This window comes from Hibiscus syriacus, unplaced genomic scaffold, assembly GCF_006381635.1.
Source record: "Hibiscus syriacus cultivar Baekdansim isolate YM2019G1 unplaced genomic scaffold, ASM638163v2 tig00110346_pilon, whole genome shotgun sequence".
In the NCBI taxonomy this organism is placed as follows: Eukaryota; Viridiplantae; Streptophyta; class Magnoliopsida; order Malvales; family Malvaceae; genus Hibiscus; species Hibiscus syriacus.
The window spans coordinates 868504-895000 of record NW_024062697.1 but is presented as its reverse complement, the minus strand read 5'-3'; the positions used below and the strand labels follow the sequence as shown (position 1 = coordinate 895000).

The window sequence follows — 26497 nt, the reverse complement described above, 5'->3', positions numbered from 1 at the left end:
GAATCCTAATGGGCAAAGTTTTGAAAACTATTTTGAAAATAATGTCTAAAAATATATAGCATGTGTAGTTTTAATGAAAACAACATAATTGAATAAAAAACATCTAAATTAAATCAATTATTTTCGAAATAATATAATTTTGTTATTTCAATTTTTTTTTAAAAATTAAAATAAATGAATTTTTTGATGAAATTGGTTGTAAAATTTAGTTTCTAAACACTAAATAATCAATGCCTGATGTAATGTTTATCCTAAAACTAATTAAAACTAGTCATAAGTTAAAAAATCAATAAAACATGGGTTTTAGAAAAATTTACCTTGAAATTTTGGATTTAGAGGAATGTGATATTGTTTTGCACGATTTAATGATCCAAGCAAGATTTGGAGTTGAAAAACGATCAAAATACGACAAGAATACGTTGATTTGAGGCAATGAAAAAAGAGGGAACAACCGGTTTGAGTAGTTTTAAGGGCTTTGAGAGAATGAAGAAGAAATAGGGTTTTAATACCCAAAACCCGATGGGTGGATTGATGCACAGCTAAGTGCATCGATGCACATTTAAGGAGTGCATCGGTGCAGCTTCATGGTCTATCGATGCACATTCATAGGATGCATCGATGCACTAGATAGTGCATCGATGCATTATGCACAAAAATGTTAAAAATCCATTTTAAACACTTAAAATGCTAAAATATTTAGCTCTAGTGGTATTGGCAACTTGTATATTGAAAATTAATCATATTCAATCAATCAATTTTATCCTTAAACTATATTTGAACATATAATTAATTCTCACCAAAGATCATAAACTCCCCCTAACTATTAGCATAGAATGCATTCAAAAATGTTATTTTATAAGCATTTTCAAATCTAATTTAAAAGTGCTAAAATTATTTTAAACACTAAGTGAAGATAGGTCAGTTAAGCCTAATTCTCTCCTAAGTGTCCAAAATCTTTGTTTGTCTAAAGGTTTTGTAAAGATATCCACTAATTGGTGCAAAGTATCAACAAATTCTAGAACTACATCTTCATTAGCGACATGGTTTCTAATGAAGTGATGTCTAATTTCAATATGCTTAGTTCTAGAGTGTTGGATGGGATTTTTAGTGAGACAAATAGCACTAGTATTGTCACACTTGATAGGTATGGTATCTACTTCAATTTCATAATCAAAAAGTTATTGTTTCATCCATAAAACTTGTGCACAACAACTACCAGCTGAAATGTATTCCGCTTCAATGGTAGATAATGCAACACAATTTTGTTTCTTTGAAAACCAAGAAATCAACATATTTCCTAGGAATTGACAAGTACCGGAGGTGCTTTTCCTATCTAATTTATATCCTCCATAATCTGCATCTGAGAAGGCATGCAAGCTAAAGCTAGAGTCTCTAGGATACCAAAGTCTTAAACTAGGAGTGTCCTTAAAGTATCTAAGATCCTCTTAACGACTAGTAAATGTGATTCCTTAGGGCATGATTGAAATCTTGCACATAAGCAAACCCTAAACATAATATCCGGTCTACTTGTGGTTAGATAGAGCAAAGAGCTAATCATTGACCTATAGAATTTAACATCCACATATTTACCTCCTTCATCTTTGTCAAGCTTTGTTGATGAGCTCATTGGAGTGGCATGAGGTTTCCCGTTTTCTAGTCCAAACTTCTTGAGCATATCCTTGATGTACTTAGCTTGATTAATGAAGATGCCATCTTTTCTTTGCTTGATTTGGAGTCCCAATAAAAATGAGAGCTCCCCCATCATGCTTATCTCAAATTCACTTTGCACTAGCTTAGAAAATTCTTGGCAAAGAGCATCATTAATAGAGCCAAATATTATATCATCAATATAAATTTAAACTACTAATAAATCTTTACCTTTATGCTTTAAAAACAATCTAATGTCAACCTTCCCTTTTGAAAAACCGTTTTCAATTAAAAAGTTTGACAGTCTTTCATACCAAGCTCTATGAGCTTATTTTAAACCATAAAGTGCTTTTGTCATTTTAAAAACATGATCTGGAAATTTTGAATCTTCAAAACCAGGAGGTTGTTCCACATACACTTCTTTTATAAAACCATTTAAAAATGCACTTTTAACATCCATTTGATATAGTTTGAATTCATTGAAACATGTAAATGCTAATAGCATTCTAATTGCTTCCATCTTAGCCACGGGAGCGTATGTTTCATCATAGTCTATGCCTTTTTCTTGAGTATACCCTTGAGCAAGAAATCTAGCCTTGTTCCTCACTATGTTACCATTTTCATTAAGCTTATTCCTAAATACCCATCTAGTACCTACAATAGATTTATTACTAGGCCTTTCAACTAATATCCATACTCTACTTCTCTCAAATTGATTTAATTCTTCTTGAATAACCATTATCCAATTTTCATCATTTAATGCTTCTTTAATATTCTTAGGCTCTATGCATGAAATAAATGCAACATAATTACATATATTTCTAAGAGAAGATCGAGTTGTTACCCCTTTGGATGTATCACCTATAATTTCACCATCCTTGACATAGTTGTACTCTTTTGGGAAAGATACTTCCATTTCTTCAATGGTTGGATTCTCGAGGGGATCATGAGTTTCTTCATCTTTTATTTCTTCCTTTGATGATGGTTCTCCAACGTCATGTCTAACGTCATTTGAATTTACAATACCTACATCATCATTTACACAAGAATCCTTCCTCGGAAGGGGATTATCATCGAAAACAACATGTATATGCTCTTCTATTACTAAAATTCTTTTATTAAATACCCGATAAGCCTTAGAATTTAAGGAATAACCCAGAAAAATTCCTTCATCACTTTTAGCATCAAATTTTCCAAGATTATCTTTACCGTTGTTTAAAACAAAACATTTACATCCAAAAGGATGAAAATAACTAATGCTAGGCTTTTTATTTTTGAAAATTTCATATGGAGTTTTCTTTAAAATTTGCCTAATCATTACTTGATTTATAATATAACAAGTGGTATTTGTGGCTTCCGCCCAAAAATATTTTGGCAAATTATTTTCACAAAGCATAGTTCTAGCCATTTCTTCTAAAGTTCAATTTTTCCTCTCAACAACTCCATTTTGTTGAGGGGCTCTAGGTGCTAAAAAATTGTGACTAAAACCATTAAAATTATAAAAATTGGTAAATCCAAGATTTTCAAATTCAGTGCCATGATCACTCCTAACACTAGTGATGGAGTAACCTTTTTCATTTTGGATTACTTTTGAAAACATGATGAAATTTTCTAATGCTTCATCTTAAGTACTTAAGAATAGAACCCAAGTATATCTAGAATAGTCATCTACCAAGACAAATGCATATTGTTTTCCACCCAAGCTAATAGTTCTAATTGGCCCAAAAAGATCTATATGGATCAATTGTAATACTCTACTAGTTGATACATCATTAATGGACTTAAAGGAAGCTCTAATTTGTTTTCCTTTAGCACAAGCATCATAAATTTTATCTTTATTAAAATTTAGCTTTGGCAACCCTCTTACTAAGTCTCCTTGAATTAGTAGATACAAAACACTCATACTAGTATGTCCTAGTCTCCTATTCCATAACCAACTATCATGTTCATCCTTAGCAACTAGACATAAATTTGTCATATCAATAGAATCTAAATACACCATATAATGTTTCCTATTCTATGACTAATAAGCATAATACGATTACATGCAATGTCGATTACTTTACAACCATTAATTTCAAATATGACATTGAATCCCTTATCACATAATTGACTAATACTCAATAGATTATTCTTTAATCCATTCAAATATAACACATTTTTAATTTTTATGGAAGAGGTATTACCTATAGTACATATACCTTCAATGTAACCTTCTAAGTTATCACCAAAGGTCATCATTCCTCCATTTTTGGCATTAAGCTCTATGAACCGGCTCTTGTCTCTGGTCATGTGTCTTGAGCATCCACTATCAAGGTACCATGAGTTTGAATTTTTTCCCGTGCCTTGTGGCAATGCTATTTTCCCTACAAATATAGATTAATTTCTAATTTTTGGTACCCAAATTCTTTTGGGTCCATATTCATTAGTACTTAAAATCCTAGTCCCCTTGGGTATCCATTCATGTAGGATATTCTTATCTTTAGTAGTAATGAGTTATTTAGGAACCCATATACTTCTAATAATTTTACCATTTAAGGTTCGTTGAGGACTCTATGATTGTAGTTTCTAAAACATTTTCTAACAAAGTTGGATTTTGAATTTTCTCCCTTTTCAAAACGTTTTGTACCAACTTTATTAAAAGAATTTTTAAGATCATCAATTTCTTTTTGATGATCATCATGAACTTTTGAAAGTAAGTTATGCAAATTAGTATTTTTCTTTTCAAAATCATCAAGTTTGATTTGCAATTCTTTAATCTTACTTTCAAGCTCATTGTTGGTCTTGGACATAAGACTATTTTCATTTTTCAATTTTGAAATATCATTTTTGTATTTTGAAAATAAAGTCTTATAATCCGAAGCCAAACCGTTATAATTCTCTAATAACTCATCATAAGATAAATCATCTGAATCAAATGAGTTAGAGGTTACCTTAGAGTTAGCCCCGATGGCCATCAAGCACAAGTTTGCAACTTCTTGTTCCTCTTCATCGAAACCTTCCTCATCGATCCATGAGCCTTGTGCTTCTTCTTGGATTGACCATTTTTCTTCAATTGAGGACAATCATATTTGACATTCCCCGGCTTTTTGCATTCATAGCAAATAATGGGGTCTTTCTCCTTCAGTTTATTTTTGAAGCCTTCATTCCTTTTGAATTTTCTTCCTCGGTTGGGCCTTATCAATTTTTTGAACCGTTTGGAAAATAATGCCATTTCTTCATCATTGTCATGTTCATCTGAATCACTCTCATGTCTTGTAGATTTGAGAGCAACACCAACATTCTTATTCTTCTCCTTCTCCTTTGGTATCTCGTCAATCTTATCGAGGTCTACCCCATCTTCAAGCATCATTTCATGAGTGAGTAGGGAACCTATTAGTTCTTCAAGGGTTAAGGACTTTAAGTTCTTAGGCTCGATGATTGTCGTCTTCTTTGATTGCCATGATTTTGGAAATGAGTAAATTAATTTCCTCACGAGTTTTTCATTCGGAATGATCTCTCCATATGATTTGATACCATTGACAATCGTTGAAAATCTATCCGTCATAGCTTTGATATCTTCATTCGGTTTCATCCTGAAATTTTTATAGCTATGAGTTAGAAGACTAATTTTAGATTTTTTTACCTCATCCGTGCCTTCATGAGTGACTTGTAGTTTATCTCATATCTCCTTGGCGGTTGTACACAATGAAACTCTTTTGTATTCATCTGGTCTAAGTGCGCAAAATATGATATGGATGGCTTTGGAGTTGAGCTGAAACATTCTTGTCTCTCATTCACTCCACAATCTTGGGTGAGTGGAAGGTTTGATGTATCTATCTTCTATGACATTCCATGCTCCCATGTCATTTTCTTGAATAAAGTACATCATTTTATTCTTCCAATAAGCATTGTTAGCTCCATTGAAGAAAGGAGACTTGTTGAAGGACATTAAATCGAGAACGAAGTCGGAGTTTGAAGCGCCAACCATTGATAACTTGAATAAAGATGTAACTCTCCCTGGATCTACTCAAGAGGCGATTAAACCTTTAAATGAGTCAATATCTTATACAAATTGTTGAGTTAATCGATCGATGGAATTCGCTAAGAGGGGGGAGATTTGGCAATAAAAAAATTCGGTGGAAGCTTTTACAGAAAATTGAAATTATTTGCACAGCGATTTAGAGTAGTTCGACTTTCTCAACCAAAGTCTACGTCCACTACCTTAGCTATCCACACTAAGGATTTTCTACAATTCACTAATTTGTCTTTCTTTTGAGGATAAAGAGTAATCATATAAATCCCTTAAGAATTATACCCCAAATTCTTGAGAACACTCTCTCCCAAAGAAAACAATACAAACTTTTGCAAACTTACAAGAAAATCCTCACAAGGAAAGATGTTTGCACAATTCTAGAACAAAGAAAGAACACTAAAGAATAATACAATTGAGTACAATAAGTGTTCTTGAAAGCAAAGATGAATATTGAATGAAATAGGCTTTAAAATGCCCAAACTTGAGGTTTGATGCTTTCTCTTTGATTCTCTCTTGATTCATGTTTCTTGTTATTGATCAATGGCTTCTAAGCTTGTTTAAATACTCCTTGGATCATTTCTGAACGTTGGAGATCATTAGTGGAGTTAATAAAGCCGTTATTGTGTGAAAACAATTAATAAAATCAGTTGGAGCGTGTGTGAATCGATGCATAGTCAAGGTGCATCGATGCATCAAGTGTAAAATTCAAATATTTCGACTGTTGGAACACTTAGTGCATCGGTGCAATAAGGGTGCATCGATGCATAAAATGCATTCGATGTTTTAAAAAATCCTGGAGTGCATCGATGCATGGTCTGTGCATCGATGCATAAAAAGCATTTGATGTTTCCATAAAATTCTGAGTGCATCGATGCATGGCAGTGCATCGATGCATAAAATGCATTCGAAATGGGGTGTGCATCGATGCATCAATGAGTGCATTGGTGCATCTTTTCACAAATTTGATTTTTGGCTCATTTTTTGTTCGAAATACTTTGTGAAAATTGCTTTAAAAATATTTTTAGTATAAAACACAATTTTACACTTTAGTAAGGATTGAAATTAAACTTTGAAAGACTTGGAGTAATATTTTGATATTCGTATAATTGTATCAAATATACTTAGAAAATCATTTGTAAAATCTTAAAATTCATTTAACATACTTTGTTATATCGAAACATCAAAATGTTTTCAACATTTTATCTTTTAAAAATCAAAAGAAAACTAGGGGAAATTTTTAACTTCTAAAAATTAAAATTTTTGGTAGCAAAGTTAGGCTTTTGGTCCTTTAAAACTTTTGATATAAGACATGAGAGCTTAAAGTTTAACATAAATTTGTTTAGTTCATTTTTTTGTAATTTTAGTTTATTGAAGTGTAATAAATTTTATGTTATTTAAATTTTTAATCTCAAGTAAATTCATCTTTTCTATATATTATAAAACTTAATTATAATTATTAATTAATATTCATCTGGAGCTTAGTTTATTATAAATCCGTATTTATTTGGATTCTCCAATTTCCATATTTTGACTTTATTAATCTCAGGATTTGTGGTTGAATCATCTTAGTCATTTTCATTTTCTCGTAAACTCAAACCAAGATCTAATACCACTTGTTGGAAGCGTTGGTGGGTAGTCAATAAACTTATGAATCGTACGATATTATTATGAACAAAAATATGAGTATAACAACACGAACAATACTAGCTTCCGCTAGTTTACAAATACCGCTATAGCTTGGCTAAGATTTTTATCACCATTACTCGTATTTTCTATTCATTCACACTGATTTTTTCCCTTTTCTTTTTACTCTTACATACCTTGTATTACATATAAACTAAGCTTCAAAGTACACATATATATAGGAATAAATTAGCAGGCAATATTTGCTTGCAATCCTAACACCCTAAAGCTCCTTGTCGTGGTGAATTTTTGCCGTTAAACTTATTTTCAACTTGTTTGTTAAGTAAGTAATTCACTGCTGCCATATTAAGCTTTACTATTGCCTTTGAATTTTTCAACATTACTTGTTTCCATACACATTAATTCTTATGCCATACACATATATTTCCAAGCTACTTAACAACCACAATTTGTTGCTACACTTTTCAAGTTATTGTCTTCTCCATTTTTTTTTCAATTTGCCACATGTATGTAATTGATGTTGCCTCAATTAAATGTTTAACTTGTTGCTCCTTTAATCCAAGCTTTGCCGAAAAAGAATCAAGTTTGATTGCAACAACATATATATTTGATGAAGATATTTCAGATTATTCTGGCAAACAAAAAACTAGTTTATTTTGATACCAGTAAGAAAATAACCTCCATACTTTGTTTTATTCCCTTTGAAGAAGCCTCAAAAAACTTATAGTATATCTTGATAAGATTTTGGGAGGCAGAGGTTGCGCGGCAACGACTATTGAATTTTGGGTAAACTACAAAGCCTATATCATCAATTGAAATGGTTTAGTAATAAAGTGGTGATAGATATAAAGATAAAAGAAGTAATGAAAACTTGAGAGCAGCGGTTAATAGATAAACATTAGCGGATGATAGAACGTTGTTTTCGTCGAGGAAACAAACCTAGAAAGCTCTAGACTATATGAAGAAAACGAATGGTTTTGAATTGATGATGTAGATGGTGGCAAAGATATGGTTTTAGGGTTTTTAGATACTAAAAAATAAGACAAAGAAACAAGGTTAAGAGAAAGGAAAATTGGAATAAAAATATGGATGAGAAACAAAGACAACGAATAAACAAGGGTAATAGAATTGAATTAAAGACAAAACATGTAATACAATCAAACTTATCTCCCCTTTAGATGTAGGTGGACAAGTGCTAGGTTTCCTTGATTTTGATAGATGAATGCTCGTCAGAAAGATAAGAATTCAATGAACGTAATGTTGAAGATGAAATTGAAATAGGATGGTCGAATTGATTGGAAAATTGATTTGAAAATTTACCCCCAATATGTATGGTGTTGATGTAAACCCTAAGTTTCATTATTGAAGGTGGTATGATGATGAAGGAATAAGATGATGGCTTGTGGATGATGAAGATAGATGAATAAATGTCCTATCAAAACCGTCCTAGTCATAATGAAAAGCCAAACTCGATAATAAGGGTCTAACTAGCCCTCCAAATCATAATGAATAGGCAAAACAGAGTGTAAAGATCTATCTCAAGAACTCGGAATAACTAAAAGAAAAAGAAGTTTCAAAGGCACAACATAATGAACTCTTGCAAAAATGAACTCTCGTTGTATTGAATAAAAGAAAAGAATTAACGATAAATGTATCATCCTCCCTTTCTTCAAAATGATTCGACCTTGAATCTGAAACGTCAAAAGGAGAAACATTAGATCCTTTTTAGAATTTACTCAATTTATACTTAACGAACATATATGCTTTGAATCTTTGAGACTTTTTTCTTCTAATAGTTAGAGTAGAAACATTAGTCCAAAGAATCAAGTGTTGTTATTGTTATGGAATATGAAGCATGTATCGGTGGTAACCGAAACTCAAAAACTTATAAGGAAGTAAACATTCTTCGCCATTGAAATACATCTTCAAAGGGAACCCATTGTCTTCTCGAATTGTTATATTGGTGTGTTTTTCTTGGTGACTGAAATCTTATATTGTTGTTTCCCGGGGATTCTTCGATCATCTGGTATAACCCTATTTCTCTTGCCAACAAGAATTCCAAGCCATTCAAATCATAGAAGAATATTATGTTCTTTACGTTATTCAGCTTGTTGGTTCCGTTAAACGAATACACTCCATCAAAACCTTGGTATGCTATCTCTAATTCAATGACAAAACCATTTAGCATTAACTTGGCATGAACTTCCAACCAAGAATGATGTTAGTACGCCAACACTTGATCCAGAAGTTATGCCATAAGGACTGATCACATGATCTTGAGAAAAACAATTCAGGGAAGTCTTTACACTTAAATGTAATCAACATTTTACTTCTTTTAAAGAACTCCTAATTACAAGTAATAAGTTAATAATTTCATGCAAATATATGTGTAGGCATTGATTCCATATCTTTACATAACATATAATATGCTTATGCGTCCATTCCTAGCTTATCTTATACATGTGAATATTTACTTAGCTCATTTCATGCATTTGATCACTTTGCTAACTCATACTTAGCATATCATAGGTGGCATCATACATACATATATGTATACCATTTACCTATGTTACACAACTCACATTACAATTTTCTTATATTTTGTAGGTGCATTGGATGTTAGGAGACATTATGTCATCTCTTCGATAGCTCGGTCAATCTATGCTAGCTCATTCTAGCTCAAGGAAGCTCTAGGAAAGTGAAAAGCAGTTGAGGAATAGCTAAAGGAGCTGATGAGTAGCTGACACTAGCTGGATAGAAGCTAAGGATAACAATAGCTGAGCTGAAGACTTATGGCAGCTAGAGGCAGCTAGAGTGACACTAAGTGCCTAGCTACCTACCTAAGCTTCTAGCTAGCTTACTACCCTAGCTACCTATGTCATCACCTAGTATCTACACACACCATGTGAGCAGCATGTGGTTGAGGGTACACTATAGCAAAGCATTGAGGATGATACTAAGCAAAGAGTCATGTGTATTCATTAAAAGTGCATATGTCTTCTTTTTGAATTCAAACAAGGTGACATCTCCAAGAGGTTTATAACCATTTGGCCATGCACTCTCAACCACTCATTTAGGTGACAAGAATAAATAAGCATCTAATTATTCAGGCCAACATGCCACATCACTCATTTGAATGTGCCAATGTTGAACCAACATCTTCATTCGGCAAAGAAAAGTCATTTTATTCAACAAGTCTTGTCGAACCAACATAAGGATTTATTTACTCTTCTAGCCGAACCATCATTACCATTCGGCCTAGGGACATTATTTATCAATTAAACAAACATGTAACTTTAAAATGATGCATCCTAACCAAACCATTGCCTTGTTATTCAACTATGCCCCTTTGAAAACTATAAATAGGCAATGCTTTGGCTTTTGTAAGGCATATCTCTTTGCATATTCAATACAACTTGTGAGGTTATCCTTTTTCTTATGTTATGTTGAAATTATATGGATTTATTAAGTTCCTTTGGTTCTAGTGAGTTAACCCATCCTTTCAATGATACTTCTGGTCATTTTGGTTTAATATACCAAAAAGGCCAAAGTCCTTTGTTATTATCCTTTGTTCAACTTATAAGGATTATTGTTAGATTTCCTATAGCCTAGTTTTTTCCTTAGTTGTTCAAGATACTATCCACTCTTATCCATTTCATTTATAAGCCCTTACTAAGCCAAAATACTTTTGCAGCCAATCTCTATATATTTAATCACATTTAGCCCACCATTTCACCCTTATATCAACTATCTAGCCTTCTATTTGATCATATCTTCTTGCAAGCATTTTCTCTTTCAGTAGATCCATAATCAAAGGGTAGATTACCCTACATCAAGCAGTATTCAAAGCATTCGGTGAAGGGCCAACATGCAGCAAGAAGCCCTACCTAAAAGAAAGAAAACAAAATAAGAAAACAAAACAAAAAGAAAGTTAAAGAATGTTGCAAGCAACTAAGTAAAGAAAAACAAAGCAAAGGCTCCAAATATCAACAAAATGAGTGAAAATTCAAGTGAAGGTCAAAACAAGAGTAAAGCACCATCAAAGAAAAGAAAAGAAAGGGTTAGGACTTCAACAATAACAAAGGTTCAACATCACAAGAGTTATCAAGACCTTTTATTGTGGTGAAAGCGGAGATTTTTAGTGCTTGCTTGTAAGCAACCCCTTTCTTTTTCTTTCTTTCTTATTTTTAGCCGCATTTTTCATTACTTTTTATTATCTTTTACCCTAAACCCCTTTTTAGATGATGCTAACATCTACCAAGACTTGAGAAAGTTTTTAGTAAAGTTTATGATAAGACTTTTGCATAAGAGGAAGAGTGGAAAAAGGCATTGAGTGGGAGAGATCAGAAAATGATAAGAAAAAAGCCATATATGTTATGAGTACAAACACAAGAGAATTGAGTGTCGTTATTCTTTCCTTGTAATTGTTGTGTGTTGTGAGTACTATAAATTTATACATAAATAATGTGCAAGTATACATAACCGCTCAAGTAATAAACTGATGAGTGAGTATCATCTCCATAAGGATTGGTGGAAATTACAAAGTTTAACCAAAGCAGAGCACTACTATATCTAAGTATAGTTAGTGCTGATATGTACTAATGAAAAACGTCACGGCAATGGAAAATGTATGTTGGTGGATATGGATTGATAGTTTGATGGGGCAGCAAATGGAAATGTAGTGGCAAGAACAATTTTTAATGTTAAAAATAATTGAAATGTTGAGGCAAGGAAAAACAATAAAAACAACAAATAAATGATAGTTTTATAATCATCACACAACAAGATTCCACTAGAATGAATGGTAGGGATTGATTTAAGGATACTAAAACTTATCTCTCAGGAAGATTTAATCTATCTAAACTTCACTTGCTCGACAGGGTTTGCTGAAAATGCTCCCGCTATCTCTAGTCAGAGGAACTTAACATGATAGAATTCGATGACATCTCCTCTCAGTCTTAGCTATGGTAGCCTATACTATTGATAAAAACTATTTTTAGTCATTAAAATCCTATCTATATCTTTCATGTACTAAGGGATTAGGATATAGTATTACTAGGCCGGTTCAAAGCTTAGGAAAATACTATATCCCATTGCTTATATGGATCTTTCTTGTGTTTCTCTTAAATACTACAAGTATTATTAGCTAAGTTTCTCTCAAACACCTAGCCTTCATCTAAGAAATGGATACTCTCATGCCTCTTACAAACTTAGATGATGAAGCATTCATAAGAAAAACAAGAGAATATACAAGATAAATATTAACCTACCATTAAAATAAAGTTAAACATCCATAAAATAACCCCACCAAATAAAGTTAGTTCATGGTAGGGTTCGATCATCCATAGAACAAGCCAAGAAATATATTCGTTCCAAACAACCCAATAATAAATGGAAAAATAATAGAAAAGAAAAGAGAGAAAAAGCCTTTGATGCGTGCCATCAGAGCTCTCCTTAACCACCAAGACTCGCCTTAGCTCACAAGCTCCTCTCGGATGTCTAGCTTGCGATTCCTTGGAGCTTATCAAAGGAGTAATGTCACTTAAGGAAGAAGAAAGGGTTACTATAAAAAAGATAAGAAAATGTTGTTTAAATCCTAATCCATTTTCTCTCTCTTGTGAGGTGTAATATATAATAAAAATATCTAAGGGTAATGATAGAATTTGTGCACTCAAAATACCCATTGTAGACACCCATTTTTGATCGGGCTTAAAAATATTATAAATATTAATTATATTGTTATTATTATTATTATTATTAATATTTATTATTTTACATTTGCAGACCCAATTTACAAACTCAAATTACAAGACCCGAATCCAGAATCGACCCGCTAGCCACCAGAGATGCATGTGTGCTTCATTGCTGCTCTTATCCATGCGTATGAGCTACTGCCAATCATGCCATATTCATCTCACGTGGAACCTGTAATCATCCACTGAACGTTCAAGCAGCAACCAAAGTCAAAAGAAAAAGAAAGCAATTTAATCCCGAAAATTTCGGGATTTCACTTAACCTTCTCCAATCAAAGTCTCACCAAAATGAAGAAAATCAACATGCAACGGTAAAGGAAAATGGTGAATTCAAAGCAACCATAAATATGGGGGCAATTATACGAGCAGAAAAAAGGGGGGGAAGGGGAGTAGCCATCAACTCGAGAGCAAACAAATGATATCCATCAACCATTAGAAGCAAAGAAAAAAAACAGGAGAGGAGCAGCGATTGTAATCAAATTGAGGAAAAAAAAACCCGGAAACAAATTGTAATTGGGGTTTCATTTTTTTTTATCGAGAGTAATAAAAAACATTAAGGTATTTCCTTATTTTAATTTGTTTTTTTACTTTAACAGTGTTAGTGTGTGTGCTTCAGGATGAAATACGAGTAGAGAGAAAGAGTTTTTTTACATGGGTTCGTTGCTTCGGGTTTCTATCGGAGTAGATTTTAAACGTGGTTCGTCTAGACTTTATTCCACGACATAATAGTTCAGTCAAAATTAGAAATTTAGGGGTAAGTTTGTGTTAAAGTAAGAGAAGGAAGAGGGTCGTTTTACCTTAAGTGCATGGCCTCATCGTCTGGGCAGTGCTCTGCCTTTGGTCTTTGGGATTGAGCGTTGGAGAGGGAAATCAGAGAGGCAGGGAAGGGTGTAGAAAAAATGAATGAAAAAAAAGAAAATAGAAGGAGAGTGAAAGAAGGCGGCAGCAACTAAAAAAGGAGTTTAGGTTTCCTAACACTATGTCTCCTTATTATATTATTATTATTTTTGTTTTAATATTCACGCATATGTGTAGAACCATTTTAGGGACAGATTTCCTTATTTTAGGTAAATGGGATATGTACATAGAGGGTCCTTTTATCCTTTGAAATCAACTTTGTGCATCAAGTGAAGTGGGGATTCTTTAATTTCGAGCCTTTAAATTTTCATGCAATTTATTTTAATCCTTATATATTTGTGTGTTTCTGTTTATTTATTTATTTATTTTTTTCCGTTGATATCTTGTTTTAATATTATTTATTTTGGTCTAGATAATTGTTTTATGGTTTCATTGTGATTTCATTGCCTATATTATATGATATTTACATGTGATTTTGATTATTGTCAATTTAGACGTTTAGATTTTAAAGTCACCATTTTTTTTGCTAACTCATATATATATATTATGTATAAACATAACACGTTATGGCACTATGCTACTTTTGAACCATTTCTATTTCACAAGAGAGAGGGATCTTAGCTAGCTGGAAATCAAAGATATAGAGAAAAAGATGCACGGCATGCGATGGATATATATGTTTTAGTCCATCATAGTTTAACTTTTAGTCCATCATAATTTAACTTAATGTGTACGTATATAATTCCTCATATTTATTTTTATATAGATTTTAATTGGATTATCATATATACATATATATATATATATACATATATATATTTCCTTAGCCAACTTTGAGTATTATTAGTTTTCTTAATATGTTTTATATATGGTTGTATTCATTTATAGATATAAATTTAGGTACATGACATCTTTTAATTAATTGTATTATCATCCTCATGTGCATATCTCGGCATTATTACATAATTTGATTAAGGGTAATATCCTTTTAATTTGAAATTGTTTTAAGTGGGTTGTCTTAACTGATTAGATATCCGCTTTTAACGATTTTAAATTAGAAGTGTATCCCATTAGTGACACCGAAAAATTGATTTATCACTTTAAAATTTGGGAACGGAAGATAAAGAAATGTTCGGCTATTTAAATTTATCGAGAAAAGGTTGTTATAACTATTTAAGATCTGGTCTCGATATTTTTAAATAATCGAATATTCTTTATCTTTCTAAAGGTTAGGTAATTTTAATTTAATCTATTTTGGTGATTTTAAATATTGTAAAATACATGTGTTGTTATTTTGCTGGGGATCATAAACTAAATTAAACTCGAATTTGTAAATTTCATTGCAAAGACATTAATTAATCGATGAGGTACCGATTTAGGGCGTTGTGGGGGTGCTAATCCTTCCCCACACGTAATCGACTCCCGAATCAAGATTTTGGTAACACAGACTTCTAATTGTCGTTTTAATTAAAATCATTTTTTTTATTTAGAATGACAACGTTTTTGGGTGCCCAATCACACCATAATCAAAGGTTGGTGGCGACTCCTCGAACCATATGTTTTTATCGTAAAGGAATTTCCAAATTTTCAAAACAAAAGGTTTTCTAAAATCACATTGTTTTTAATTAAAAATCAATCGTAAAGAGAATAATTAAAAATGGCGTGTTTTTCCAACTGAAAAAAATCGTTTCGACAGCTTGGCGACTCCACTGGGGACTTTTTTCAGAGAGTCAGGCCTATAGTCGGTTAATTGATTGTCTTTGCAATTGAAAGTTGGAAATTCGTTTTAATTTGGTTTTTGATCCCTATTTGATTTTAATGTTGTTGTTCGGAATTTGATTAACCAATAAATAGTTGTACTGATCTGTTTGCTAATGGTTTCAGATTAATTTTGTGTTTAAAGAGGATTGATTTTTTGATTGCTTTGTGATTATGTGTTGTTTTATTTTCACTTTTCCTCACACACTGCACAGTTGCATTTGCATAACATGAGCTAAAACCCCGCTCCGTCCTATTTAAGTAGGAGTGAGAGACTACCCCCTCGTGTGGTTTTCACCTCCGCAAGGGATAGTGGATCACTCCTGGAGCTCACACCTTATGGTCCTCGTGATGGTATTCACCTCCGCATGGACATAAGGAGGTGTGTTCCCTCGAAATTGAACTCGATCTACTAAAGCCTGTGATGGGCCAGGATTGAGGGTTCGGCAGCCCAAAGGGGCACCGGCAAGGATAATTCGAGAACCTAATACTTTAGAACCTAACCCAGCATATAGTGAACATAGAGCCCAAACTTAGGTCGAGCCTGACCCGAACCTTAGGAGTCTCGTGAGGAGGGTACACAAGGAAAAGCTTTTTGAGTCATTTAATTGCGTTTTCTGAGCAAATGCATGCGAACTAGAGATCATGTGGTTAGGTTGAATTAGGTATCATGCGGTTAGGGTTTTAATGTTCAGATAAAGCATAGGGGTAGATATCTTGTTGGGTAGGAAACGATAAAGAATGACTGGGTAGTCAGCATGTGAGGGTAGGATTCTTTAACAAATTATTATCCCTGATTAATTGACTAATGTTTACTAACTGGTTTTCTTTTGTCTATGTTTTATTCCTTTTGCTTTGCATTGCACTATCTATTTCATGGTGTTGATTTGGGATCGATGTCCATTAGAAGGCCAGAATATGGAACGAAAGGTTCAAAAAGAGGTTGATGACAATGCAGATGTTTTGAGATGGTCGATGCAATCCCAGTTGTCCAACGGAGACAGTTTAAAGCTTGATTATGTGTCGGAGATGTTTACTTACACTCACATCAATGTGCGTCAGAATGATTTGAACGAGCTTAAAGAGATTTGGGAAGGATGTGAAACAGCCGACCAAGATATGTTTTATCAGTTGTATGGTGATATACCTTACCTTCTCGATGTTCCGATCGATCGAAATCTGTTTAGGGCCCTGGCGCAGTTCTGGAATCCCGGTTATAGCTGTTTCACGTTTGGAAGAGTGGATTTGACGTCAACAATAGAAGAATATCGAGCTTTGATCCGGTGTCCAAGAGCTCAAGTGGACAGAGTTTATACCAAGCCCCCAGTCACTCCTTCGTTCAAAAAGAAATTGCTATTGATCATTGGAATGAGCGAGGATTGGGTTGTAAAAAATATTAAGAAGAAAAGAGACAGTGAATGTTTTCCTTGGTCCGCTTTGAAGGAAATAATCAATCGTCATCCCGATCAGAGAAAGAAGCTTGATTTACTTGTTTTAGGGATTTATAGGCTCGTTATCTTCCCGAATGTGCTAGGGTACGTAGACGTATTAGTTGTCGACCTGTTCGAAAGATTAGACAAGCATGTGGATCCTGTTCCCGCCATCCTAGCAGAGATGTTTCGTTATTTGAGTTCTTGCAGGCGAGAGGGAGAAGGACGCTTTATAGGATGTGCACCCCTACTACTAGTATGGATCCTCAATCATTTCAAACATGTCAAAAGGGCACCGGGTCGAGTGTTTTTGGATGGGTTTTCACCTTTGAAAGATTTCCTTTCAAAAGATTGGCCTAGAGGTTTTACTGAAGAAAAGTGGATGGTCATATTCAGGGATATCCGAGACGGTGATGTTTTATGGCGAGCTTCTTGGAATATCACTTCAGATATACTTTACAAGTGTGGAGAGCGGGATTGGGTGCCTTTGCTGGGTATATGGGGCTCTGTTGGGTATGCACCTCTGCTGGTTTCCAGACAATATGGGTCAAGGCAGTTCATTCCGGCTACACGGGACTTGTCAGGATCAGATTTTGCATTCAAGGGAGATCAATACAAGAGCAAAGTCAAAGGGGTTGCTGAAGCTTGGAAGCAGACTCATCGTATGAATCTGTTCACATATGGTCTCGAACTATCACAAGAGTACGAGCAGTGGAGAAACAATCGAGTAAACGACAACATTCCGATGGCAAATCCTGAAAACATTCAACCCGTGGAAGAGCATTTGAGGATAGTGCCATCTCCATTAGAGCTAGCTAAGCGCGATTTTGAGGCGGAAAGGAGACAATGGAGAACTACTCTGCAAAAGCTAGAAGATGAGGTGTTTCAGAAGGGGTTGGAGATCGATATTCAAAAAAGTAAAGCGGACTGAGCTGAAAAAGTAGAGAAGCAACTTCGGTTAGATTTTGATGATCTTCAATCAAATTACCAGCGAATGGTGAAAGATCAGACATCTTCTAGTTCAAGCAAGTTATCGGTTGAGTGGAGACATGAAGTGGCAAGCTTGAAGAGGGCAGCCGGGGAGAGTCAGGAAGAGCTCAAGCAAAGCAGACACCAGGTAAGGATTTTGTCGAAGGAAAAAAGTTGTTTAGAGCAGTAATTACAAGAAGGTCAAGCTTATAGCGAGAAGCTGAAGGGGAAGATCTCGAGTATGGAGGCTGCGGTGCGACGATACAAGAGTCGGGAAGGTAGCTCGAGTCATGGAGAAGTCGAAAGTCTGAAAAGAAGAGTAAGAGAGCTCGAAGCCATGGTTCAGGAGTTCCAGAGGCAATCAATTGAATTATCGATAGTTCCTTATGAAGGGGATGTCCAGTGGCGTGTTCGATGGGAGCGAGCTCAGGCGAGAGCCAAACGAGGAGAAGACCTCATCGCTTGTTACCTGGGGCATGCTCGGGGGATCGCACAGTATTTTGTCGATCTATCTCAAGAAGCTACTGCTATAGGCGGAGAGTTGGATCCTGAGGCGGAAGAAAACGAGAAGATCTTGGAATTGCTAGCCCATGTGCAACAGATAGGGGAAACAGTGCAGATTTATCTGTGATATGTTTTAACCTTGTAATCGAACGTCGTCTCTAATATACAGAGTTATTCTAAGGAATCACTCCAGGATCAACACCCTGCATTTTGCATATGCATCATTTTATTGTTTTTCGCAATGCATCTTTATTTTTCTTACATCGCACTTTATTCATTCATAATCATATACTTCATATTCATTAAATAAGATATAAACATTAACAAAAGGAACTGTGTAACAGAGAAATACTGGGAAATTCTAAGCATCACTATAACACAAGGAAGGCCATGGATGATAAAATCGCTCAAATTGAAAAAACTCAACTGCAGTTGCAAGATGATCTAAGGAAAATGCAAGAAGATATGCTTAAGGCTCAAGAGGATATGTTGTCTAAGTTGACAAGTATTCTGGGAGGGAGAAATTCAGAACATGGAAAGGCCCATGAGCAAATAATTGAAGAACCACTTTATCCTCCAGGGTTTACCCCTAAGCAGTCTCCAAATATCCAAGGAACGTCAGTCCCTACTAAAGTACACATAAATCCCATTGGCATTATTGTTAATCCACAACCTGGATCTTGCTCGCATCCCGAAGAAAGTACATATCACCAGGTCCCGGACCTTGATGAGGAAGCAGAGAAGAAGGAAAACAAGTTGTTGCAGGAGCAGTATAAGCAGCTAGCAAATGAAGTACAAGCTATGAAAGAAGACACCAGCTTGTATGGTCTCGACGCTAAGGAACTGAGTTTAGTTCCTGATCTGGTCCTACCTTCCAAGTTTAAAACTCCCGACTTCGAGAAATACGACGGTACCCAATGCCCTTCTGCCCATATCACAATGTTTTGCAGGAAAATGACTGGTTATGTAGGGCATGACCAGCTATTGATTCACTGTTTCCAGGAAAGCTTAGTAGGTTCAGCACTGCGGTGGTATAATCAACTAAGAAGGGTTGTTGTTAAGTCCTTGAAAGATTTGGCCAAATTATTTCTTGACCAGTATAAACATGTAAAGGATGTCAGGCCTAACAGAATGGTGTTGCAAGCAATGGAAAAGAAGCATAATGAAAGTTTTAGACAATATGCTCAAAGATGGAGGGAAGTAGCAGTACAAGTCCACCCACCGTTGGTAGAGGAGGAAACGAACCTACTTTTTGTTAATACCTTGAAGGCTCCCTTCTTCTCACACTTTATTGGTAATCCTTCTCGAAGTTTTGCTGATATAGTTACGGCGGGAGAAATGATTGAAATGGCAATTAAAAGTGGGAAGCTCGAGGGAGAAGAGTCCAACAAGAAACCACCGATGAGGAAGAAGGAAAATGAAGTCAGCAATGCAAGGCAGTATGATTCCCATAACATCACAGTGTCTCGACCTCAAGGTACGGTGACACCACCATAAATGGACAATAGACAAGGGGCAAGGGATCCAAGGAGAGAGAGGCCTCAATTTGATCCGATTCCTATGACTTATAAGGAGTTATTCCACGAATTATACGATCGACATGTAGTCTCACCTTATCATGTGGACCCCATACAACCCCCTTATCCCAAATGATATGATGCTAATGCTAAATGTGAATACCATGCGGGGGTTTCAGGACATTCTATTAAAAATTGTCCTGCGTTCAAAAAAGTCGTCCAAGCTCTGAGAATAAGAAATGTCATCAATTTTGGTGACAGCGAACAACCAAACATAGCCCAGAATCCCTTGCCAAACCATGCAGGAGCCGGGATTAACGCAGTTACTGAAGGGAAAGGAAGAATGACTATAAAGAATGTTAGTGAGGTGATATCACCCATGTCTTGGGTATGGTGCCAAATGGTCAAAGTAGGACTATTAAAGCCCAATCTGCCATGTGAACAGTTCAACAATGAAGAGATGTGCCATTACCATAACTGCACAGGACACAATATACAACAGTGTCCTGATTTCTTAGAGCTGGTGCAAGAAATGATGGATAGTAAAGAAATCGAGTTCTTCAAAGAAGTGGCTGAGAAAGAAGAGGCAGAAGTTTACGCCTCTGAGGGATCATCCAAAGGGGTCTATGGTTCTAGTTATCCCCTCTTCATTACTCCCAAGAATCGAGTGGCTGAGAATGTAGCTCCAAAAGTGATTATTACACCTCCCTCTCCGTTCCCGTATAAAGATAATATGCAGGTGCCCTGGAGATATACTTGTCAAATAAGAGAGGTAGCAAAGCAACAAGAAGAAGTAGACGAAGTGTGACATATGACCAATAGTGGTAGATGTTATCACAAAGAGCCTGAGAAGAAGGTTCTGTCGAGAAAGGAAAAGGTATTGATGTGCAGATAAAAGAAGATGAGCTCGTCGTCAATGAGCAAGTAACAGAGAATGAAGCAGTGGAATTTTTAAAATTTCTGAAACATAGTGAATATAGTATTGTTGAGCAACTGCACAAGCTGCCTGCCCGTATTTCTGTCCTATCACTTCTTCTGAGTTCAGAGGCTCATCGCAATGCCTTGTTAAAAGTTTTGAACCAAACCTTTGTCCCAAAGGAGATACCCACAGAAAAACTGGACCGACTAGTTGCCAACATACAGGCCGATAATTTTTTATATTTTTCTGAGGACGAGATCCCTTCAGGGATGATTGGCAATCATAAGGCTTTGCACATTACAGTTAGGTGCAAAGGGCATGTTTTATCCAGAGTACTGATAGATAATGGTTCAGCACTAAATGTGATGCCCTTGGTGACCCTGAAAAAACTGCCAGTTGATAGTACCCTGATGAGAATCTGTCAAAGTGTGGTTCGAGCTTTTGATTGAACAAAAAGAGAAGTTCTAGGCAAGATTGATATTCCTCTAACTATTGGTCCTGCGATATATGAAGTGGATTTTCTAGTGATGGACATCATGCCTACATACAACTGCTTGTTGGGAAGGCTTTGGATTCATCAGGCCGGTGCGGTTCCATCAACTTTGCACCAGAGGATAAAATTTGCAATTGATGGGAGGCTTATATGCATTCATGCTGAAGAAGACATTATCGCTTCAGTTTCAACTACGGCTCCATACATTGAAGTGGAAGAAAAAGCTGTTGAATGTTCTTTCAGATCTTTAGAATATGTCAATGCCACGTTCGTGGCGGAAGGAAAGAAGATCCCGAAGCCTAGATTGTCAAACTGCACCAAAATGGGGCTTAAACTAACTCTTGGAATGGGAGCGAGAGCTGGCAAAGGGCTTGGACGTCAATTGCAAGGACTGGTGAGTCCAATCTACCCTATAACTAAAAGAGATAGGTTCGGTTTAGGGTATCAGCCAACTTTAAAAGAAAAATTGAGAAGTATCAAGAAGAATCAGGAATTGAGGAAGGCAAGATTGACTGGTGAGCACCCAATCTGGGAGCCCATGACATTCTCTCAATTGAGTAGCATTTTCGTATCAGGAGGATATATGTTTCAAGGGACTTTGGAAAGCAGTAAAGTGATATTTGAGGATTCCTTGGAAGACTTGGGCATTAATGTCATAACCGATGAGGAATTCAAAGAAATGAGAGCTACGGGCATTTACCCTGCGCCACCGGGATTTGTGTTGAACAACTGGACTGCGGAGGAACTGCCTGTAGTTTACAAATCTTTTGCAGAGTAATACACTAGAACTCTTCACTATTGTTCATACCCTGGGACAATAGGTGATTTGATGTAAAGGGTTAAGTTGTGTGTTTTTACTTGCTTTCAATAAAAGATGTGTTTTGATTCCCAAATGGCAAACATTTTTCATGCATATCATTCTTGGTTGTATACATATATATTATTTCTTTCTATTTATTTATATGGGAAAAGATTCTCCCGTATGCATATATGTATATATATTTTCTCTTCCGTTATCCTTTCAGGAGCTCAGATATCAATGATAAGAATGCTAATGACTCTGACCTGGAGATTGATTTCGAGATGCCCATATGTCAAGGGGAAGTCGAAGGGTGTGATGATGATGAGGGATGTGAATTACCTTATGAATTGCTAAAGATGGAAGAACAGGAGAATAAACAGATTCTGCCTCACGAAGAGCATACTGAGATTTTGAATTTGGGAACGGATGAGGATAGAAAAGAAGTTAAGATTGGTACTACCTTGTCTGTTGAAGGAAGACAGAGTTTGATAGAATTACTTCAAATTTTCAAGGATGTATTCTCTTGGTCGTACGAAGATATGCCAGGTTTGGATACAGAATTGGTGGTCCATAAACTGCCAATAAAGCCTGATTGTAAGCCTGTACAACAGAAGCTGAGAAGAATGAGACCTGAGATGCTGCTCAAAATTAAAGAAGAAGTGAAGAAACAATTTGATGCCGGGTTTCTTACAGTGGCCAAATATCCTGAGTTGGTAGCAAATATTGTTCCGGTACCAAAGAAGGACGGGAAAGTTCGAATGTGTGTCGACTATAGAGATCTTAATAGAGCTAGTCTGAAAGACAATTTTCCTTTGCCGCACATAGACACATTGGTGGACAATACTGCCGGAAACTCCTTATTCTCATTTATGGATGGTTTTTCCGGCTATAATCAAATTAAAATGTACCCTGAAGATATGGAGAAAACAACGTTTGTCACTATGTGGGGGACGTTCTGTTATAAAGTCATGCCGTTTGGATTGAAGAATGCAGGGGCAACCTATCAGAGGGCCATGGTAACATTATTTCATGACATGATGCATAAAGAGATTGAAGTCTATGTCGATGATATGATTTTCAAAGCCAAGACAGAGGAGGGACATATCGAGAATTTGAGGAAGCTCTTTCAAAGATTAAAAAAGTGCCAACTAAAACTTAACCCTAATAAGTGTACTTTTGGGGTGACATCGGGAAAACTGTTGGGCTTTGTAGTGAGCCAAAAGGGAATTGAAATAGATCCCGATAAAGTAAAAGCCATTCAAGATTTGCCAGCCCCAAGAACACAGAAAGAGGTTCGAGGATTTTTGGGGAGATTAAATTACATTGCTCGGTTTATCTCGCAGGTGACCGAAAAATGTGATCCCATATTCCGCCTTCTTTGTAAGAATGATTCAGGAGAATAGAGTAAGGATTGTCAAGAGGCTTTTGAGTCAGTAAAAAGATATCTTTCGAATACTCCGATCCTAGCCCCACCTATCCCAGGCAAGCCTTTAATTCTTTACTTGTCCGTTCATGACAATTCAATGGGATGCGTGTTGGGGCAACATGATCAAACTGAGAAGAGGGAGAGGCTGAGAAGAGGGAGAGGGCTATCTATTATCTCAGTAAGAAGTTCACTGAGTGTGAGACCCGATACTCACCAATTGAAAAATTGTGTTGCGCTTTAGTGTGGGCCACCAGGAGACTTAGACAGTATATGTTGTATCATACTACCTGTCTCATATCCAAGCTGGACCCTTTAAAGTATCTAATGGGTGTACCTGCATTGTCTGGAAGATTAGCCCGTTGGCAAATCCTGTTGTCTGAATTTGATATCCAGTATGTAAGCCAGAAGGCCGTTAAAGGGAGCGCCATAGCAGAATTCATTGCAAGTAGGGCTTCAGAAGAATATGAACAATTGAACTTCGATTTTCCAGATGAGGATTTAATGGCTATCTCGGAGGAAGAAACAATTGCGCTCACCGGTAAATACTGGAAGATGACCTTTGATGGTGCTTCAAACGCCTTGGGGCATGGGATTGGGGCAATCTTGGTCTCACCAAGTGAAGAGCATTATCCTTTTACCAGTCGGCTCAATTTTGATTGTACAAACAATATGGCTGAATATGAGGCTTGTGTTATGGGTCTTAGAGCAGCTATTGAACTCAAAGCAAAAATGCTGAGGGTATATGGGGATTCAGCCTTGGTAATTTACCAGCTCAGAGGAGAATGGGAAACGAAAGATCCCAAACTTGTGGAATATCGTAAACTAGTTTTGGGACTTATTGAAGAATTTGAAGAAGTGACTTTCAATTACCTCCCCAGAGAAGAAAATCAAATGGCGGATGCCTTGGCTACTTTGGCAGCGGCCTTTAAGATGAACGAGCATTCAAAAATGATGCATGTTGAGATGAAGGCTTATGAGTACCCAGCCCACTGCTTTAACATTGAAGAAGAAGAGGATGGAAGACCTTGGTACTATGATATCTTCCAATATATAAGGTATCAAAATTACCCCGAACAGGCAACTGAGAATGACAAAAGGACCATTAGAAGAATGGCAGCGGGGTATGTGCTTAATGGTGAGACCTTGTATAAGAAAAGTATAGATCAGGTCTTATTAAGGTGTGTGGACACTAAAGAAGCGAAAATGATTCTTGAAGAAGTACATGAAGGAATATGTGGAACCCATGCTAATGGACATGTAATGGCCAGACAGATTATGAGATTTGGGTATTATTGGTCAACTATGGAAACTGATTGCATCAATTATGCCCGAAAGTGTCACAAGTTTCAGATTTATGGGGATAGAATGCACACCCCTCCTCATCCGTTGCATGTGATGACGGCCCCGTGGCCATTTTCTATGTGGGCCATGGATGTTATTGGACAAATTTTACCAAAAGCGTCAAACGGCCATCGCTTCATTCTGGTAGCAATAGATTACTTCACCAAGTGGGTAGAAGCAGCTTCCTATGCAAGTGTTACCCAGTCAACGGTATGTAGGTTCTTGAAGAAGGAAATTATCTGCAGATATGGCTTACCGGAGAGAATTATCTCTGACAATGCATTGAACTTAAACAACAAGATGATGAAATTTGTATGTGAGCAATTCAAAATAAAGCACCATAATTCCACTATTTATCGTCCAAAGATGAATGGGGCAGTGGAAGCGGCTAATAAGAACATTAAGAGGCTTATGGAGAAGATGACTGAAACTTATAAAGATTGGCATGAGAAGTTGCCATTTGCTCTGTTAGCCTATCGGACTTCTGTACGGACGTCAACTGGGGCAACTCCATTTTCTCTAGTTTATGGGATGGAAGCTGTCCTCCCTATTGAAGTGGAGATTCCCTCGCTCCGGGTTTTATCAGAGGTAAAGCTAAGTGAGGCAGAATAGGTGCAGGCCAGATATGACCAATTGAATTTGGTTGAAGAAAAGAGATTGAAAGCTATTTGTCACGGTCAGATGTACCAGAAGCGGATGATACGAGCACATGATAAGAAAGTTCGCCCTCGAGAAATACACAAAGGAGATCTGGTGCTCAGGAGGATATTTCCCACTCAAAAAGATTTTCGAGGGAAATGGATGCCCAAGTGGGAAGGACCCTATGTTGTCAAGAAAGCCTTTTCCGGAGGAGCTCTAGTCTTAACTGAGATGGATGGGTCTGAATTACCTTATCCAGTGAACCCTGACGCGGTTAAGAAGTATTTTGCTTAAAAAAAAGAAAAAAAAGGAAAAAAGGAAAAAATAAGAAAAAAAAACAAAAAAAATGAAGAAAAAGAAAAAGGGAGGGTTCAAGATGAAAACTCGAGAAAAGCGTCTTGAAGCCAAAGGAGGTCTCAAGCTGAAAACCTGCAAAGGGCGGCTTGAGTTTTAAATTCAGGGTTCGTGCATGGAGGAGGATCTGAATTATTTTGGAAGTAGAAAGAGCTCTGACATGGGTAAATGACAGTTGAAGATCAGGAGTGAGACTGAAGATTAATGAGTCTCAGTGAAAACAATCAGGGAGAAATTGAATGCACATGAGATTCAATACTGGTTTATGGCGTCTAGTAATAGGAGATTTGGGGGTTCAGAAAGAGTTTGCACTCTTAGGTGTCATCACAATTTTGGAGATCCTTTTGACAGAAGCTACACTCGAGTTACTTTAACGGCGTGCCAGTTCAAAAGCATTTGTGTTATTGATATGTGAAGACGCCTATCCT

At 36.1% G+C, this 26497-nt stretch overlaps 1 protein-coding gene across 1 annotated transcript; it reads left to right on the top strand.

Moving 5' to 3' along the window:
* The first annotated feature begins 16593 nt into the window (after positions 1 to 16593).
* Positions 16594 to 18264, top strand: LOC120120736. The gene is made up of 3 exons (XM_039140282.1): positions 16594 to 17599; positions 17690 to 17985; positions 18097 to 18264. Exons 1-3 carry the CDS (start codon positions 16594 to 16596, stop codon positions 18262 to 18264), a joined length of 1470 nt encoding a protein of 489 aa, XP_038996213.1.
* The last annotated feature ends 8233 nt before the right edge of the window (positions 18265 to 26497 follow it).